At 42.6% G+C, this 21,211-nt stretch overlaps 1 protein-coding gene across 2 annotated transcripts in view; it reads right to left on the bottom strand.

Annotated features, from left to right (window-relative positions):
* Positions 1-957: 957 nt before the first annotated feature.
* The window catches only part of RGS22 (regulator of G protein signaling 22), a 101,372-nt gene continuing 81,118 nt past the window's right edge, over positions 958-21,211 (bottom strand). Inside the window, exons 21-28 of one of the 2 annotated variants that reach the window (XM_054016643.1) lie at positions 20,529-20,597; positions 16,898-17,059; positions 11,401-11,580; positions 9,448-9,609; positions 5,084-5,182; positions 3,492-3,594; positions 2,616-2,735; positions 958-1,066 (exon numbers count right to left, since the gene is read on the bottom strand). In XM_054016643.1, the coding sequence (XP_053872618.1) occupies positions 1,050-1,066; positions 2,616-2,735; positions 3,492-3,594; positions 5,084-5,182; positions 9,448-9,609; positions 11,401-11,580; positions 16,898-17,059; positions 20,529-20,597 (912 nt within the window). In that variant the 3' untranslated portion in view covers positions 958-1,049. Of the gene's footprint in view, positions 1,067-2,615; positions 2,736-3,491; positions 3,595-5,083; positions 5,183-9,447; positions 9,610-9,735; positions 9,821-11,400; positions 11,581-16,897; positions 17,060-20,528; positions 20,598-21,211 lie in introns of those variants that run through there. The other variant, XM_054016644.1, reaches the window with a different exon arrangement.

The following is a 21,211-nucleotide window of genomic DNA, read 5'->3' as shown; positions in this document are numbered from 1 at the left end:
GGCAAACTTTTTGGCCTGAGGGCCACATTGGGGTTGCAAAACTGTATGGAGGGCCAGGCCAGGCCGGGCTGTGCCTCCCCAAACAGTCTGGCCCCCGTCCCCTATCCACCCCCTCCCACTTTCCACCCCCTGACTGCCCCCCTCAGAATCCCCGACCCATCCAAACCCCCCTGCTCCTTGTCCCCTAACCGCCCTCTCCTGGGACCCCCTCCTCTAACCGCCCCTGGGACCTCACCCCCTATCCAACCTCCCCTGCTCCCAGTCCCCTGACTGCTCTGACCCCTATCCACACCCCCGCCCCTTGACAGGCCCCCCGGGACCCCACGCCTATCCAACCCCCCTCTGTTCCCCATCCCCTGACCCCTATCCACACCCACACCCCGACAGGCCCCCCGGGACTCCCACGCTTATCCAACCACCCATCTCCCATCTCCTGACCGCCCCCCAGAACCTCCGCCCCATCCAACCCCCTGGCCCAGACCCCCTTACCATGCCGCTCAGAGCAGCATGTTTGGCAGCCATGCTGCCCAGCTGGAGCCAGACACGCTGCCGCGCTGCTCGGCAGGAGCATGCAACCCTGCCGCCCAGAGCGCTGCCCGTGTGGCGGTGTGGCTGCGGGGGAGCTCAAGGGCTGGGCAGGACAGTCCCGTGGGCCGTATGTGGCCCGCGGGCCGTAGTTTGCCCATCTCTGCTTTAGCAAATGCATTGTGCTGTATTTAAGATGGTGTAGCACTTACACACTAGCTCAGGCACTGAAGAAGCTGAATCCAATTGTAAGATCTTTGGGGCAGAAACCACATCTACCTGTGTGTTTATATGTGTGATTGTACCTAATCCTGATGGCAGCCTCTAGGCACCACCCTGCGTAAATAAGAACAACATTATATTGCCATTGAGTATGATTCTAGCATCTGTTGGCTCTTAAATATCCCAACTGATTATCTGTGCTCTGAAAACATGAGTGGAAAACAAACCACACATTATTTATTTTGACTGCTAGCTCGTCCCAAGGCCGCCATAATTCATTATCTCTGCGTTCTGTTCTTCATTTAGGTTTTAAATCCTCCTGCAAAGGATAACAGAATACCATTAGCAAGGCGGCAGCCATGGGGAAGGGATGGAACTTGCAATCACCAAGTTATCAAGAGGCTTTAGTTCATATCTAGGCAGTAATGAGATGTGCTGCTCTTTGGTAATACAAGAAGGAGAGGAGCAGTGCTAAGCGTGAGCTGCGTTCCTGTGTCACGGGCAGAGTCACAAGAGCAGGCAATCACATCACAATCAGAGTCTCACGGCCATCCTAAGGCAGCCAAAACCCTGGGTTGCTTGTGGGGAAAAGGAAGGGACGGAAAAGGAGATGGAGTACTAAGGAAGTTGGTGGGGCAACGGAAGTTAGCAAGGAAATGGGATGGGATGAGAGGAAGACAGGAAAGGGGACTGATAATGAGGGACCAAAGGTGTGGGAGTCATTTAGAGAGCATAAAGGAGGACAGAGTCGTGAAAGGAGGGGTTGAACAGGCCGAAAAACCATGGGAAAGAAAGAAAGAATTTGAAACAGAGATGAAGAAAATCTAGCCTGTTGCATATTGCTCCTTCTGCTGGTCACAGACAAAAGGTATTGCCTCAAGAAGGGCCCATCCAGGCACTGCGAAGTGCAGTAGCAATAGGGAAGAGTCGAGTCCACCTTGCCTAAAGTAGGAAAATTAAAATAAAGCAATAAAAGATTAAGGGAAAACTGAGGGCTTGTTTACACTTACCGGGGGATTGACGCGTGGTGATCGATGCATTGGCAGTCGATTTAGCGGGTCTAGTGAAGACCCGCTAAATCGACTGCAGCTCACTCTCCTGTCAACTCCTGTACTTCACCTAAATGGGAAGCGCAAGGGGAGTCAATGGGAGAGCGTTTCCCGTCGACATAGCGTAGTGTGGACCCTGCGATAAGTAGATCTAAGTACGTTGACTTCAGCTACATTAGTCACGTAGCTGAAGTTGCGTAACTTAGATCAATCTCCCCCTGTAGTGTAGACAAGGCTGAGAGGGAATGGAGGCATGTTTCCATAGACATTATAGTAATTCTCAACTGCATCAATTTAAAAAAAATTCAAGAGAGGCACTGTAGGTTCAGCCTAGCATGAAGGAACCCAGGGGACTCTTAACCTGGGGATTCAAATTGTAGCAAAATCTGTTTTTTTCCTTTGCCATCTCTTTCATTCTCTCTCCTCTACCCTTTTTTATTCTGTTTCAGCTGCTGTGGCAGAGGCATGGTCTACACTGGGGGTGAGAGAGGGTCGATCTAAGTTATGCAACTTCAGCTATGTGAATAACGTAGCTGAAGTCGACGTACTTAGATTGATTTACGGTGGTGTCTTCACTGCTGCCGCTCCCCTGCGCCTCTTGCGGCGGAGTACAAGAGTTGACGGGAGAGCACTCGGGGATCGCGATAAAGCGACCCCCATTAGCTCGATTGCTGCCTGCCGATCCGGCAGGTAGTGCAGACATACCCAGAGTTAGTCTCTAGCTAGCTCTGAGTCATAATCTGAGAATTTCAGAATCCAAGGATGTAATTCAACTATGAATACCAAACAGAAGCAAATTATTAACTCTTTGGGACTCACTTCCCACATCTTTGGGAAGATTGGACTGTTTATCCCAAATCAAACTAGTATTTGATGAAGTGATGGATTTCTCTGGATTTGCAGTGAAGTCAGGCTTCAAACAGGTCGTGGATGAAACACCTGTATAAAGAAAGCAATTTGAAATTAAGGGAAACTGTGCTTTTGCTTAGGATAAGTGCCTATTTTATGGTCAGATACAATCTCCAAAAAATTAATGGAACACCACAGTTGATTGTATAGTTTTGGGGCATGGACTATGAGGACATTAAATTAAATGCAGACATGAGCTGCTGCAACTCCCAGTACCTTCATGGAGAGAACACTGATAGTGTAATAGAATGTTTATACTTATTTTGTCCACATAAAGTTCAAGTGGCTGTAGTGCAAGGAACTGGGGAGGTAAAATGCAGCCTACAGCACAGAGCTGAAATGCACGGCTGCAGAGTACTCCTCCTTGTCTGCTGTGTCAGTGTACGGGCTGAAACAATGTGCATTCTCCTCTGTGCTACATGTTCATAGGGTGACCAGATGTCCCGATTTTATAGGGACAGTCCTGATATTTGGGGCTTTTTTTTTAATATGGTTCCTATTACCACCCACCCCATCACGATTTTTCACATTTGCTATCTGGTCACACTACATGGTGCGCTGCAGTGGTAACACTGGATCCCATGGCCGCTCCCAACACCACCCTCGTCACTGAGCTATATGGGTGTGAACAGCCACTCCACAGCAGACAGGGTGGTGGAGGCGAGGACCACCCACACAGCCCTAAAGCAGAGCAAATGAGGAGGGCCTCATGCTGTGTGACTTTCACCACATAACGTCTAGTAGTCAGAACACTGTCCTCCTAAGCCACAGAACATGATTAATAACCTGTAGAAAATAATGATGTCCTTTTCTCCAGATCTTCTTGTATTTTAAGGAGTACTCTCTCCTGCTCGAGGGCTTCTATGTACTTGGAGTAAGACCAGGAAACCTGCAAGAACCATTTTCAAACATCAGCCTCTGTACCATGTGACTGGTAGTTGCTGATCTATTCTTGTTTATGTTAATACAATACCAGCTTTCTCGAAGCTGAAGAAGTTAGCGAAAGGGGAGTTGTGCCATTAAATACTGAAACTGTGAAACAATTCACTAGCAAGAAGTGAATCACAAAGCATTGGGAGGTGCAATAAAGAAAAGTCTGACAGATTGGATGCTTATCCTAATTTATTCAGCTCTCCATTTTCTTTTACTCTTCCCTTCTCCATGTCACGTTTTTCTTTCTTTCCTCTTCCTAAAACATTACAGAATCTTACCCCTGCCAAAATTTCATTCTTTTTGTTCTTTTGAGCACCCAAAAGTGCCCACTCCCTCTGACCCACCGTGAGCCTCTCTACCTGCTAGCTACCCCACCCAGATCTCAGCAGGTCATATGAAATCTCCCGATTCTTTCTGCCCACACTTGGCAGCACCTTTCTACGACATGGAACCTTCTCTCCTGCAATAAGGAAAAAATGCTGCTCTTTAAATTTTAATTTACCCAGTCAGGTTCAAAGTAAGCTTTAGGCTGCTCACCCAAACATTATGAGACTGTACCTCTGTTTGGTTTAAGGCATAGCCCTAGTCAGGAATGTTCTGTATCAGCCTTTTTTTCTGAAATGTTGAAAGTCTGAGGCCAATTTTAGATTTGGTGGTTCAGTCTGAGGAACTTTAATTCACTTCCTACAGTAGCACAGGATTTGAAGTCAGAAGCTGGTTCAGCAGAGATTACCAGATTCCTACAAATTCTGAAGCCGCTCCACCCTGGCCTGTCTGTGTAGGATAGCATCCTGGCTTCAGAATCAGCCAATCGAGCCTTTTCCAGAAATAAAGCAAAAGTAAAAGGCCTGTTTGAATGAGAGGACTGTGTGGGGGAGAGTGTGCTTATCCAAACTTCACTGAACCTAAAAAGATGGTTTGGATTTTGGTTGGTTTGAGATTTTGGATGACATTCAAGCTGGTCTATATTCCGGTCTATATTCCAAACTATATTCCACCCATCCATTTTACACTATAAACCATCGCTTAGTGTTCAGAAGTTGCTGTGCTCATTCCTTCTGTTATTTTAAAGAAAAAAAATTACTATTCCCCTGGCATTATAGACTGCCAATCTTCAGGAAAGTTCTGATATGAATCTGAAACTTCATTGCCTTGGGCTTATCTCAAGTGTAAATCAGTGCTACCCTCACTTATAAATTCAAAAGGCCTCAAGTTATTAGAAATACTCCCCAGCATCTAAATATGAAAGAACCTCAGAAGAGGCAGAGCAGGCTTTTAACCTGAAAAGTTACTGTGTCAAGAATGAGCAGTTCTTTAAGAACCCTGCAACAGCAGCGTTAGTAGCCAATCCTCCACCTTCACTTTACATCAGCACCTTGCCTTATTTCTCTTCATTGATGTAGGTGGGGGTGTGGATATCTGTAGCAAGATATTTTATTACTCACCTGTCGTCCATATCCAGTTACAGATGAAGGTGTTCCTCTACCCATACTGGTCTCATCTACAGAAATACTGTCTGATAAGCTGACAACTTTTTTCACTTGCTGTTACCAATAGAAACAATTCTTTGATTAGCGGCAAATAATTGAGCTGGGGTGAAGAATAAGGTCAGAGAAGATGGTATTGTTGCATTTCAGCTGACCCACATGCAATATCACATAGCATTCCAAGCATATTTTGTACTGAGCTTTCTAATGCCCAGTTTTGTAGTTTATCATTCTTGCATACTAATAAGATTTGGGGTTTTATAGATGTTTCTTTGCCCAACTCAACGTTTCCACCGCTCTAAATTTCTGCCAACCATTTTCATTGTGAACAGTTCCCATCCACTCTCTTGGACCCTAAATGGCACAATGAACCAGCAATGGAACACATTTCCATCAGGCTTGTCTACACAATCATTTAATTTGCAGCCCGCTGGGATGTGAAACTACCCTGCTGTGGACTAACTGTCTGTGTGGACCCTGCTAATGCACATTAACAGTTTGTTAATGCACTTTGATCTAGTCCTCTTTGAAATAGGAGTAGATCAAAGCTCATTAACAAATGGCTAATGTATGTCAGCAGAGTTCAGTGGACAGTTAGTTCACAGCAGGATAGAGCAGAGTAGATTTTCACCCCAACTTGCCACAAACTAAATGTTTGTGTAGACAAACTCATATAATCTAGATTTTTAAGGCCAGACGGGACTGTTGTGATGAGCTAGTCTGACCATGTACATAAACAGGTCACAGGACTTCCCTGAATAATTCCTGCTTTAAGTCCAATAGCTCTGGGTGAACTAGAGCAGATTCTTTAGAAAAACATCCAATCTCAATTTAAACATTTTCAGTGATGGAGAATCTACCACAACCCTTGGTAAATTCTTCTAGTGGTTAATTGCTCTCACTGTGAATGTTATTTAGATGTCATAATAATCCTTTGTGTTTGAACCTTCCGTCTGAGGAACTCAAAGTCCTTTACAAACATTGATTAATTAACTCTCACAACAACCCTGTGAGGCAGGTGTTACCCCCATTTTGCAGATGGCGCAACTGAGCAAGAGAGGTTAAATGGCTTGCCCATGGTCACACAACGGAGATGATAGAGCTGGCAAAAGAACCAAGATCTTCCAATTCCCTGCCACAGAAAAGCATCTTTCTTCTATACTTCCCTCATTCTCCTTACCCTCCGACTGACCAGAACTCCTGAAACACTGTCCAACAGGGTCCTGAGCTGCTCCTCCAGCTTGAATTTAATCTTCCATCCCAAAGCAGGCCCTCTGACCCCTCAAACTCTCCATTGATTGGACAGAGACACAGTACAATCTTGAGTACAAATTTTATACTTACTATTCTTTAAACTGGGAATGGGGGATTTGTGTGAGTTTTTGGATGATGTCATCTCATGCTATGCTAGATCATGACACAATATCATGTATTATAGCAGCACATCGCCCCCAACAAATATGCTTGGTGATGTCAACTGAATAAAAGCTTGAAGAAAATTTGAAAAGTACTTTTGCTTTCATAGTTTATCTTTAATGCAGGAAAATGTAAGTCAATAGAGAAGCCTGATCAGGCAGGAGAGACAAGAGCTTGGGAGAAAAATCATAAGCCTCGCAGCTGAAGCAGGAGTTTGGCAAATACACACATTACTTAGCCAGCAGAGGACACTGGTTCAATAGCAGAAGCCCCTCAAGGCCCTACTAATTGTTGGCAGTGTTGGAGGAAATTCAGGACTCATTTTCAGACTCTGCACCATGCTAGTCTAACCCACTAATGACTGTATGTTGCCCTGGGACAAAGCGGTACCACTTCGTCAACAAGTCAACCCACTGTAGGATTTTAAAGCAGAAATTGGTTAAACATCAGCAATTCATTCATGTAATAGATCTTCTCTGCCTCTAACCTTGGAGTTTCTGTTTCCTAAATTTCTTGGAATTTTCATAATATTTTATTTATCTTCCTCCCCTAATTGTCCTAATATACCGTAAAATCCTGGAAATTAAAGTTAAGTAATTTTTCTATCCACCAAAGAACTGCAAGGTTTTATAAAATGGTGGCTGACTAACATACATCTTCCAAGAAACTGCTTTTAAAAAATAGTTAAAGCTTTATGGTCTAAAATTTAAAGATCCTGTTTCTGCTAGACACTGAGCACCCTCAACTTCCATGGATAAGAGAAGCTTAGCACTTAGCAGGATCTAGCCCAAATTGTTTAGTAACCTACATTTGTGCCATGAGGCTAAAGAGAAGAAGGAAAAGTCAAACCCAGGCATGGGGGATTGTCCTCTCTTGGTGGAGGGGGAGGGAAGGATGAGCACAGATTTAAAACTAAAACTAATTGCAACTTTTCAATCAGGTTTTGGGTGTTTTTCCAGTTAAGATTTCAAAAACTCTTTTTGTAAGTGAAGTGCAACTGCTTATGCAGAAATATTGGCATAAGAGCAATTTATAGAGTGACTAATGCAAATAGGAATAAGAAATGTAGCATGTACAGCCTAATGCCTTACCCAGGAGCAAATGCATAGCTCAAAGCCCAGGATGAATTGCTGGCTTTGGCCATGGGCAGATGTGCAGAAAGGGAGGAGGTAAAGCATACTCCCTCAAGCTTGCAACCTTCACAACAACTACTTCAGTCCAATAGCTGAAATATTGGCATGTGAGTGACCCTGCTCTGGCCTGCCTTCACCCCACGCCCACACAACCCTGCACATCGGCACCCAGGGACTGTGCATAGAGCTGGACTCTGCACTGGACACAGATAATGCAGCCCAAGTATAGCTCCCCTGTGTCCAGCCCCTCTCCACTGGATTCACTGCCACAGGGCCATCAACAGCCACAGATGAAAGAGCTGGATTTGCCCCTAATGCTGAGTGGCACATACACAGAATATTAAAATATTCAAATAATGTAAAGAAAAGATTTTGCACAGGCATCAACTTTTCCTTGCTCCATAACAATCTCCTCTTCTACATGGGACTTTCTTTGTGCTATATAAGGGCTAGGGAAAAAGGAAGAAACTAGAGAGAAGGAAAAGTCTGTTTTTACGGAGGTGAAGACACAAACATGCACTACCCATAAATGTTGCACTCTTTATCCATGCCCATGCTCAGGCATTTCAGTAGGGAGGCAATGTTCTCTGGAGGAATGAGCCTGAGTTGGGGGTTTCAGTCTTGGTTTGACACTGATAGCTGTGTGGCCTTGGGAAAGTCACAGCATCTTTCTTTGTCTCTGTTTCCCCCTCTATAAAGGGGATAATAATAGTTACATGATCTCCCAGGTTGTTGTGAGGATTTATTAGTTAATGTCTCTACCTATCTAGATACCCATAGTTCACATCACTACAGTATCTGAGCATCTGTTGGTACGGTACTTTGAATATGTACAGTGCTATAGAAATGCTAATTAGAAGGCTTGCAGGTGTAATAGCTTATTTGCTCTTAAAGGGACACACACACATCACATTTGGCCCAACAGTTAGATTTTGTAAACGCAACCTTTCATCAAACAAAATATCAACAGAAACTTTTCCATATTTTAAAAACAAAATTTCAAGAGAAACAGCTTCACAAACATTCCGCTGTAGTAGCTGCATCCCAAACACAGCCTACTTCCACTAGTGCATTAGAAACTAACAACTCACACAGATTAGAAATTGCTCACTAACAAAAGTGAAAGTGAGTAGTCTAATAAGTTCATTGTCAGTGCTGAGGGAAATGCAAAAAATAAACAAAGAGGATAAAGAGTGAATCCTGCACTGGCATTTCAAAATCTTTGTTTGAATAATCTAAAGTGCTTTTTATTACATATGCAAGGAAACATGTTGATTTTAAATATAATTTGTGGCCTGATAGTAAACAGCTAAGCATGGTCTACTGACAATGACAGAGTGTTCTAGTGCAATTCCATGTGCAATTGTCAGTTTTACACATGCAGATCTGTTTGAAAATTTAAGCCCTTCATGTTTTACTTTCTCCCTCACCACAAGAGATGAACAGAAATATATTTCCACCCTATTTAAAATGAGAGGGAGAACAAATGCCCCAATCCTGCAAACACTTACCCATGGGGCTTATCTTTAAATTACCCATGGGCTTATCTTTAAGCACACAATTTAAGCATATGCGTGAGTGTTTGCAGGATTGGAGCCTAATTCTCCAAGGACGGAATTGTACCTGAAGCCTGTATTCTAACAAAAGACATTTAGGGCCTGATCCAAAGCCAACTGAAGTCAATGGGAGTCTTCTCATGGCCCATAGGGGGAATATGTGAATGTTTTACTCTTGTTTGCTGAAAAATGTGTTTATGGTATTTCAGCTTCTCACCTTTATGAGTGTGAGTCTTTCCTCTGTTGTTTTTCTTTTAACTTTTTGTCTCTTCTTTTCCTTTTTTCTCTCCAAAGTAGGCAAAATTTTCTCATCTGCCAAATTGCTTCGAAATTCACAAAATTTTGGCCAAAATTTAAACAGAAGAGCAAAAATAGTCATCTGAGCAGAAAGAAAAGGAAGTGTAACATGACTATGTTAAGAAAACAGACTGTACTGTAAAAAGTAAATGTAGTTTACCATAACAATGCAATAACTATTCCTTTTTAGTACACAGCACGTTTCCTCCCACGTATTGTCTCCTGACATTTCAGTCCAGCTTTGCTCTGCACATGCTTCTCATCAGTATGTTTGTTACTGGTGAGAAATATTCCTAAAACACAGTTAAAAGGCACTCTTTTTTATATTTCCCTAAACAATTGTTTGCATTAATGAAAACATCCATCATTTTTTACAAGTATTCTTTATAAAGTATTCACCACTTGGATTGCTTTTTATACCACTCTTCTGCTTAAGTATTCCAAATATTCTGTTCATCAGGGAGACAGCTTTGTTTTTTTCCCCTCCTTAAGAGAAAGGACTTTTTTTTCTCTCTCTTTCTTTTTTTTTTTTTTTTTTGCCTCTGGAAAAGCTCTTAAACCACATTAGAGATCTATGAGCAAATCTTGGATAATTTTTAAATGATATAATCTCTCATGGGGTCTTTTTTGAACTGGAATAAGAAAAACAATAAAAAAAGCAATCAGAAAGCAATGCATTCTACTAACACATTGTACTAAGGCATGATATTGTTGAAAGTCCTGTATTGTCACTTGACTTCAGTGGGAGTTGAGGGCACTTACCACTTCACAAAATTGGGGCCAATGTGCTTAATAGTGATATTTGATAAGAATGTCAGTCTTATCATTGTGCCAAATTCTTCCATTAGTCCCATGCTGTATTTCTGGAGTATTTAAAGTTGGGCCTTTAAATCAGCATCTTCCCTTATCTTATGATCTGTATGAATCCTCCTGTCTTCCAAATCATTCACCTCATGATCTGAATGTTCTGTGGATTTGCACTAATAGATCTTCAAAAAAGGGGTGGGACAATTTGGTGGGAAAAGGGGGAAGACACAGCTACATGTTTTTGAGGAACAGAAGTATAAAAGGTAATGACCGTAGAAGGTAAAAAGTGTGGGTTTACAAATGACCTTATTTGGTCTGTGCAGCAGAATGAGCAGAGAGAGAAAAAACCTGTTCACAGCCTGATCCTATTACACAGGCCTTCTGAAGAAAAGGAAAAAGAAAAGGCAGCATTTTCAGTAAGTTATAAGTTGTTTTTGTGTTTTGCTAATGTCTACAATATTTTTATATCTACTTAAGTGGTTCCTCAAACCACAAAATTTGGTCGCTACAGTTTAACTATTTACATCAAAAACAACAAGGAGTCTGGTGGCACCTTAAAGACTAACAGATTTATTTGGGCATAATCTTTCGTGGGTAAAAACCTCACTTCTTCAGATGCATAGAGTGCAGTGAGGTTTTTATCCATGAAAGCTTATGCCCAAATAAATCAGTTAGTCTTTAAGGTGCCACCAGACTCCTTGTTGTTTTTGTAGATACAGACTAACACGACTACCCCCTGATATTTACATCAAGCAATTCAGGAAAATGGAGTAGTAGGTTTAAACCAAGAACTCCTAATGCCGGGCTGATCACCCCTACACATGGTAAAACCAGCTGAAAAAGATCATACAATGTATTGGTGATTAACAATATTCAGAGGTCTCTCCCACATCTTGACCCCTTAATTTTCAGGATAATAATTAGTATAATAGGTGCAACTTTGTGCCCACAATGATTTATGGGACCAAAATTGTGCCCATAATAACAGAGACCATCTCTAAAAATCAGGCACAATATCTTTAACCAAATCTGATACTTTTCTCCCCACCCATCCCCATCATCTTACCTGTGCCTCTCTAAATACATATGGCCCTAGTTCTCTCCTGTGCTCTATAATCTTCTGAGCTTGCTCTGGTGGGATGTCAATTTGCAGAGCTGGTGGGATGGTGGAATTAATAAAGCAGTTGATGATAGCTGTGATCTTATTCTGGACAGTAGCATCATCACAGTGAGAATGGCACAAATCCTGGACAATGGAAAATGCAGCATACAGTGAATATATTACTCATCAATAACTAGCCATTCAGTCCTTTACAAAAGCTAAGCAATCTGAATAACATCCGTTATATGCAAATAATTATGACACACAGTGCTGCAAGTAGATTTTAACTCTTACCAGTATGGCGACTCATGGGAGGGACACAAAGTGGGGCACCAGCTAAAGGGGGGCACGCAACCTCCCCACGTGACCCCCCCCATGACCCTCCATGTGACCCCTCCCCGCCCTGCTCCCAGCCCCCGCACTGTCCCCGTCCCCTCCCCATCCCACATTACCTGGGAGGAGGGCTCTGTCCTCCCACTGCACCAGCTCCCCCTGTCATTTGGCTGCTCTTCCTGGCAGCCAGGCCCCGGAGCCACTCCCGGATGCTATGCCTGGCTCTCCCAGGCAGCTGTTGCGCTGCACTGGGCAGTGTCCCAGGCAGCGTGGCTGGAAGAGGAGAGGCGCTGGCCTTCTGGCTCTGGCCCTGCACCTTCCTCTCTCCCTCCCCGGGCCAGCGGGGGTACTTGAGCCTGGGGAGGGTCACTTGACCCTTTGTGCCCCTCCCACCAGTTGCCTTCACCTCACAAAAAATGTTCTATGACTAGAGCCCTGCATGGATACAAATTCATACTCGCGGATGTGGATATCTGTGGATAGAAATCGGTATCTGCTGAACTGCGCGACTCTCCCGGGAACCGCAGTGGCAAAAGGAGCAGAACGTGGGGCCACCGGGTGGCCGCATGCCGGCAGCTCCTACAGCGCAGCTGTATCGCCCCCGTCCCTGCCCGTCCCTGTCCTCCCAGAAAGGAGATGCAGCTGTGTGCAAGACCTGGGAGTGGGGCTGGGGACGGTTCTGCTCCTTTCGCCACTGTGGTTCCTGGGAGAGCCCTGCAGTGTTCAGCAGATACCGAATGTGTCTTTCCGGTATGGTGTATCGGCAATAAATGCCTTAATGGTACAGTGTACCTGACCATACCGGCTTACTTGCACCACTGATCTCACACACACACACACACACACACACACACACAACTTCTTAACTAAGATGCAACAGAATTCTTGCATTGACTTTCTTAACAACAAATGGCACCAAAAAAGGCCAATGACATACTGGGTTGCATTCATAGTCATGGAGCAGACGTGATAGTCCCTGTATGTGCTTCTGGTGAGGCTGTGCACTTGATATTCTAGGTTCAATGTGAGCATGTTATTGACAAAAGTAAGGTCGTTCCAAACACAAATGAAGGACTGATTTCCAAAAAAGACTGAGCTAACTATGGATAGCATGGTGAGTCATAACTAAAGGGGACAAGGAGACTCCCTACAAACAGTGAGATAAGAATGATTCAGGATGGTATAAGGAGCTATAACCAGGAGTAATGGCATGAAATTAAGAAAGGGAACAATTTATGCTACCAGTGAAACCTTCCTGATATTGAGATCTACTGGATTGTGTTATAGTTTCCCAAAGCCTTATGGCTTGGGATTATTAAAAGTAGAGTGGACACAGCACTAAAACATGGACAACAGGAATTCACTTGCAAGGGTCTCATTCCTATGATCCTCTAATTCTGATAAAACCCATGACTGAAAGCAAGTGCTGTGTAGTCAAGCTCTGATGAAGTGCAGTGGCAGCATTAACCTATGAGAAAATGTTGTGAAGAACTGTCTTCAAATCCTTTGATATGCAGATTCCTTCTATGCAGAAATCCTAACTTTCCATCATATTATAAGTTTATCACAGTTCCTTAAATATCTCTATTAAGATACAGTGAGCACTCTAGAGAACCTGTGGGAGCAGATCTGATGGGGCTCAAGAATTTGGGTTAACTTTTGATACAAGAAATTGTGTTGCAACTTGATCTTTAATCTGAAAGGAAATTAAACCCCATGGATTTTAAAAGATATTTCATAATTTAGAGAACTGTTTTGTTTTTATTATTAATACTTTTTTAATGGTGTGAAGGGGAAAAATGATAAAAATTACAATGAGAAAAGATAAACACTTGTTTGAAAGGACAATAGAAAACCATATTCAGCATATCATAAAATAATATTATGCCTTTTCTTATTAATTTAGGATATAAAATTCAAATAAATCATAGAGGAAAGAGGAACAAGCCATAGGATATAAGAGGAAAGATGAGAGGCAGAACATAGTATAGCAGACAGAAAAAAAATCCTACAATCTAATATTTATCCATATTTGTTTTAAAAGTAATTTCTTCTTATTTATTATCTTTCTGTTGCCCCAAAATGTCCTACCAATCTGCCAGGTGGTAAGGAGCACTGCAGACGTCAACTCCCACAGGGAGGTCTGTTTGAAAACCAATGGCACAATATGATTCAGACACAGCAGGCAGGCACTATGCAAAGTTCTGCACACAGCTTTTTGGCAATGGTCCTATGGTACATCCTGACCTGCAACACGCCTGCTCGTCTAGTCCTTGGCATCTATGAAGAGCAGCAGCTGCCAACCCTGCCAAATTGTGTGCATGTATAATTATGGTCAGATTGTACTTTTCTTTGTTAGATAGGAAAACAAATAAAATTAACATAAATGGAGGGTAAAACAATGGCTTTCGTCATAGAATATGTCCACAAAGAAAACACTTCAAATTGGAGCCCACTTTTCTCCATAATGTAGCTTGGGAGAACCACAAACCAACAGAAACCTCAGACATTTGTGTGTGGGTTTTGGCCTCTCAGCTACTCCCAGTTCTGGAGTAACAAGTGAATCACCATCTCATAGCCTTAGCTAACGTCCCAGTTCTGCTGTGCCTTCTGAACCGGCTGGCCTTGGGAAGCACTTAGGGTTCAGTAATTTCAAAGCCTGATGAGCCAGCTCTGCTTTTCTGTGGTGGTAGCATTATTCATGTGCTAACTTCTATTTATGATGGCTAAGCAGGTGGCCAGCAGTGATTACTGGTATCATTAATATTTCATTTATTTATAGCTATTATTTATTTTTTAAATAAAAACTTGAAACATGCAAATTAAGCCCATAGCTTTCCAAGCAACCACATATTCTTATACTATTATCCTCATCCTCCCTCCTGCCAGCCCTTCTGTTTGTTACTCCTACTTGGGACTGTCTTTAGTGTGTGTGTTCATACAGTGCCTGGCACAATTGGGCCCCAATCCTGACTGAGGTCTCCAGTGGTTACTGCAATATGGTATGAATGATAAATAATAATAATCATTGATCATATTAACTGATCACTGCAGCCTTCCCCCTCTCTGCAGCCTGTATGTAGGGGCCAGGCATTGTCATTATCATAAGAAAGGCCATATTGGGTCAGACCAAAGGTCCATCTAGCCCAGCATCCTGTCTTCTGACCAGTGGCTAATGCCAGATGCCCCAGAGGGAATGAACAGAACAGTAATCACCAAGTGATCCATCCCCTGTTGCCCATTCCCAGCTTCTGGTAAACAGAGGCTAGGGATACCATCCCTGCCCATCCTGGCTAATAGTAAATGATGAACCTATCCTCCACGAATTTATCTAGTTCTTTTTTGAACCCTGTTATAGTCTTGGCCTTCACAACATCCTCTAGCAAACAGTTCCACAGATTGACTGTACTTTGTGTGAAGAAATACTTTCTTTTGTTTGTTTTAAACCTGCTGCCTATTAATTTTATTTGGTGACCTCTAGTTCTTGTGTTATGAGGAGTAAATAACACTTCCCTATTTTCTCTTTCCACACCATTCATGATTTTATAGACCTCTATCATATCCCCCCTTAGTCATCTTTTTTCCAAGCTGAAAAGTCCCGGTCTTATTAATCTTTCCTCATACAGAAGCTGTTCTATACCCCTAATCATTTTTGTTGCCCTTTTCTGAACCTTTCCCAATTCCAATATATCTTTTTTGAGATGAGGTGACCACATCTGCATGCAAGATGTGAGTGAACCACAGATTTATATAGAGGCAACATGATATTTTCTGCCTTATTATCTATCCCTTTCTTTATGATTCCCAATATTCTGTTCGCTTTTTTGACTGCAGTTGCACACTGAGTGGATGTTTTCAGAGAACTATCCACAATGACTCCAAGATCTCTTTCTTGAGTGGGAACAGCTAATTTAGCCCCCATCATTTTATATGTATAGTTGGGATTATGTTTTCCAATGTGCATTACTTTGCATTTATCAAAATTGAATTTCATCTGCCATTTTGTTGCCCAGTCACCCAGTTTTGTGAGATCCCTTAGTAGCTCTCCACAGTCTGCTTTGGACTTCACTATCTTGAGTAGTTTTGTACCATCTGCAAATTTTGCTGCCTCACTGTTTACCCCTTTTTCCAGATCACTTCTGAATATGTTGAATACGACTGGTCCCGTTACAGACCTCTGCGGGACACCACTATTTACCTCTCTCCATTCTGAAAACTGACCATTTATTCCTACCCTTTGTTTCCTATGTTTTAACCAGTTACCGATCCAGGAGAGGAAATTCCCTCTTATCCCATGACAATTCACTTTACCTAAGAGCCTTTGGTGAGGGTCAAAGGCTTGTCAAAGGCTTTCTGAAAAGCTAAGTATACTATATCCACTGTGTCCCCCTTGTCCACATGCTTGTTGACCCCCTCAAAGAATTCTAGTAGATTGGTGAAGATGATTTTCCTTTACAAAAACCATGTTGACTCTTCCCTAACAAATTAGTCCTTGTGCTCTCCTGAACGCAGGCATGACTTACTTACTTCTAGTACTTTGGTGTAGCTCCATTAAAGTCAATAGACCTATGCTGATCTACTGCAGCAGAGGATCTGGCCTAAAGGAGACATGACTAGTTTGGGAGAACCAGAGGATGATGACAACTCAGATTGCATCTTTTCTGAACACTTACCCTTTGTAAAATTGTGTACATATTGTATATAAAATAGTATTTTCTTTATTTACAATGGGTAATACTACTGGAATGCCTCTATAACCTGAATAAACATTTTAAGAATGCCCACTGTGTTTTGTAAAGCACAGTGCACATCAGTGCTCAACATAATAAACAAAATTTTGGACATGAGTTAATTGACAATATCCCTGTAAAGGTCAATATCATTCTATAGTGTATATAAGCACAAAGGAATGTGGGTATGAAATTCTCAATTAATTTAAAATATTTTCTCTAAGGAATGGAGGAGGATCTGCATGGAGGAAAGAACAATAAAGCAATGAAGCGGGTGGCATTGATCTTGACAGTAAATTGCATCAAGGCACTATAGCTAAAAGTCTCATGAAGTATGTTAATTGATATATACTTTTAAATCTGCATGATACTCCCCTGCTCACATTATAGCACTATACCTTATATTTCTGAACCTCTTGCCAGAAAAGCACTCCGTTCTCCAGTAAATCTCCTTTCAAAGACACAAAGCGCTGAAACTGTAATGCTGTTACTGGATTCAGCAGCCCTTTACGGAATATGATTATTTCTCTAGATGAAGAAACCCACTTATTGTCCACATGCTGTCAAAAGAAAAAAAATGCACTGAATAAACTGTTTCAAAAAGCAATAACAAAAGCATTAGTTAGGGTAAACTGTCTGATTCTTATCTTTGCACTGACCCTAACTTTCAGTAGTTTATGACAGGGATACAATAGAATTTGGCAATCTTTCTTTCTTTCTTTCTTTCTTTCTTTCTTTGTGAGGTTGGTTGGTACAACATTTTTTGGAAAGGATGGATGAGAGAGGAAATGGAAACAGCCATTGCTATTAATTATGGCAACAAGCTATGTTTTAGGGAACAGTTTGAGTTTTGTACAAACAAACAACAGCAACAAAGAGAAAGGAACAGACAAACCACATTGCTAAAAACTCCAAAATGCTTTTGACATGGACTTCACTAACAAAACCAGTTTTGAAAAGTGTTGCCATGATCACCAACAGAAGCTGGAGAGTTTGCTGTTTCTGGAATGAATTCTACAAATAGTAAAATGTGATTTAAAGTCATCAAGACATTTTGGAAATCTTCATGCTTCAAAATAGACAGTGAAACAGAACGCATGAAAGAGTGAGTGAAAAGTAAAGCCAGAGAAAATAGAGAAAGAAAGACAATTTATACAGAAGTTCATTTGACATGAAGTTTAGAATGAAAATCAACCCTCAGTCCTTCTTTACTGAGCTCACAATCCTCATGCTTTGCTATTATTCCTTGAACAGTAAGCCAAGCAATTCCTCGCTGTTATCAGATGAATGACTGAAAACTACCCTATAACATCAGTATACAATCCATGAGGACCTAAAGAGAGGGAGTCATGTCCAATGGCTAGCAAGCAAGGGGTAGAGAAATATTTGTTGTTGCAGATAGCCTTGGAAATGTAACATGAGAGCTAGAGCTGAAAGTCTGTCAATGGTTTCTCCTAACAGTAAAATAAAATCACAGGTTATACATAGTCCCATGCTACAGTCACCCAGCAACTTTTGGGCACTGTGGGAACTATGACAAGCCCCTCAATGTTTCGGAAAGTCACAGACAGAATCAGGGCTGGGAATGCTGCCTAGGCTGCTACTGGTGATGTTAGTGCAATTGCAAGCTCCCTCCTGGCTGCCAGCCATCTGGGTGCCGTTGAGTTGGTTCCTCTGCTGAGCAGCCAGCGTGTCTTCTGGCCAACAAGAGGGCAGTTCAATAGAATCAGAGGCAGCACAGTTTAGTGAACTAAGGACAGCACTGAGAGCAAGGGACTTTCACTTGCTAATATTGTATCTGATACAGACTCTGCCTAAGTTTTCCCATCTGTAGACTGTTGATGTTACTATTATGGGCTGTGCTTGATTTTCTAGTTAAATAACTGTATAAAAACCCCAGAGCAAATAGGAGAAAAAAAAATAACCCCAACTCATCAGGATGATGAGTAGCTTCAACTCTTTTGACACCTCTGCTCATGAGGTTTTGTTAGCTTAACTGCAGCCATAACAAGGATGGTTGGGGCTGCTTCTGGGACTGGCTTCATTGTAACACTGATGAGCACTCAGAGTTGGTGGGGCAATTGCTCCTTCACCCTGAAGTTCTGCAAGATTCCAGCTTGTCACCCCTCTTGTTTAACCTGTGTATGAGGTTCTAGGAGGGTTAGTAAGGAAGCAAGGACTGTGGTGCTTTACGTGCACTGATGATACCCCACTGTATTTCTCCATGCCTTCTGACCTGTCCAAAACTGCTACATGCATTACTTAGGGTTTGTCTACACTACCAGGGTAAGTCGACCTAAGTTATGTTACTCCAGCTACGTCAATAATGTAGCTGGAGTCAACGTAACTTAGGTCAACTTACTGCAGTGTCTTCACTGTGCTGAGTCGATGGGAGACGCTTTCCGGTCGACTTATCTTACTCTTCTCGGGGAGCTGGAGTTCCGGAGTCAACTGGAGAGTGCTCTGATGTCTATTTATCAGGTTTTCACCAGACCTGCTAAATCGACACCCGCTGTGAAAACAAGCCCTCAGTGTCTGGGGAGACGGGCCATGGCTGAGGGCAATCTGGGTGAGTCTTAATCCAGATAAGACTGAGAGGATTCATAGATTTTAAGGCCAGAGAGGACTATTATGATCATTTAGCCTGATCTCCTATATAACACAGACCAAATGATGTTGGTTGGGGGAAGGAACTGGAAAATATGGTAGGAGTAATATCAACCCCTCAGACTGAGATGATGTGCTCATCTCTGGCTGACTGGATTCACAGTCTGGACTTCTGGTTTGCCCCTCAACTGCTACTAGAATATTTAGGACAGCAGCAGCTAAACTGGCTTTTTCTCATACTCAGCTCAGAAGGAGGTTGCAACCATCTCTTCTGGATGCCGACTTTGTGACCACCCTCCATGCTGTTGTCACCTAAGGGCTGAGATACCATATTGCATTCCTCATGCAGCAGCTATACACAATCCACAGCACAAGCAGCTGGGCTATACTTCTCTTGCAGTGGAGATGGGTAGTGGCAACCCAAAAATCAACTTGCTTCAAGAGAAAATGAGTTAAATTTGACTCAAAAGAATCATCTTACTATAGTCCTCCCTCAAATGCTAAAGCTGCTTCCATTCAGAGTGGTGTGATCACTGTGATCAGGAATTGGTTAAGTGTCGGGAGATGGGAGTGAAAAAATAATCAAATGTATCCTGCTTATATGATGAGATGTGACAAAAGCACAGCCCTAAGTGAGATGCTGCAAATAATTATTTCCCTAAACACAGGTACCAGTGAAAACCCAGTTAACAGAACCCACCTGCACTTTGGATTTCTTTCTATCTAATGGTTTGCAGCAGTAATGGTGACCTGGTCTCTAGTTTGAATTCAACAGACAATAAAATTTAGACTGAATAAATGTATACAACTTGCATGTTGGCAACCACAAAGAGTTCACTGCTCTTCAAGGGGGAAAAAACTGGCAAATGTCTCCTGAAATGTCATATGACTGAGGTTTAAGATGTTTAAAATCGATATTATCTTAGCGCTGTAAGGTTAAAATACAATTCTAAATGAAACAGATACTGTGTGATATGATTAAACTTGCCCATTCTGCTGCATATTTCACATTCTCTTTTGTGTCTGCATGTAATCCACTCTCAATAATAAATAAACTACCAGATGCTGGAATGAACAGCTTGTCCCAATAAGTCCACTGCATGGGAAATACAGATGAATGTGCATTAAAGATCCAGTACCAATTATGAGTCTCAGAGGAGTTCAGACTGCTGCACAATCCCTGGGGAGAGACTTGAATTGCTCCAGAGTGACCCCTCTGGCCAGTGCAAGTATTGTTGGAAGTCCCATCCAGTTGGCGGCCAAATTAACCACTAATGTCAGCAAGTACAACTCCATTGAAGTCAATGTAATTACACCCACTGATGCCAGCAGTGAACTTGGGCCTAGATATGTAAAGCAAGGAAACAATGAAGAAATCTCCAGGCTTCAATGGGGAAAAGAGACATAACATACTTTACTTGCCTTCCAGGACCCAATCTTCTTCTCATTTCTCTGGATTAGGAGATCTTCAGCTATGTCCCTTATCTGTGGCTGAACACAAGATTATCAGTATGTTCATATGTCAAGTACTAAACTCTTCTTGTTTAATGTGCAGGCTATAATGGGTTTGGATATAAAATGCTCCCAGTTTTTAAGTCATCTGCTTCGGAAAAGGTAGACTTGATCAGGCAGCCCCTTTGCAGCCAAAACACACACCTAAATCAAGGGAAGATTGTCTGCATAAGAGCTGCATGGTCAAACCCAGCATGCTTGGTCACCCTGAATTATGAAGATGGATGGAGAATGTCATCTGGTTTCACTTCCACTAAATAAACTCTAAAGCAGCTGTTCTCAACCAGATTCTAAAGCCCCGAGCCCAGCGTCTCTTGTGGGGCTGAAGCTGGGAGTGGAGCCTAGGGCTAAAGCCCTAACCCTGGCGCCCTCCATGGGGCTGAAGTCAGGAACAGAATTGCGGGACTGAAAGCAAGCCCTGGCGCCCCCACAGGGCTGAAACCAGGAGTGGAGCCACAGGTAATCCTGAGCCCCAGCACCCCCTGTGGGTCTGAAGCCAGGAGCAGAGCCACGGGGCTGAAGCCCAGAGCCTCAGCACCTGAAACCGGGTGCAGAGCCACGAGGCAAAAGCCCCAAGCTGTCCCCCCCTCCCA

This window comes from Malaclemys terrapin, chromosome 2 (assembly GCF_027887155.1).
Source record: "Malaclemys terrapin pileata isolate rMalTer1 chromosome 2, rMalTer1.hap1, whole genome shotgun sequence".
NCBI classification, from domain to species: domain Eukaryota; kingdom Metazoa; phylum Chordata; order Testudines; family Emydidae; genus Malaclemys; species Malaclemys terrapin.
This window is presented reverse-complemented; position numbering and strand designations above follow the sequence as displayed.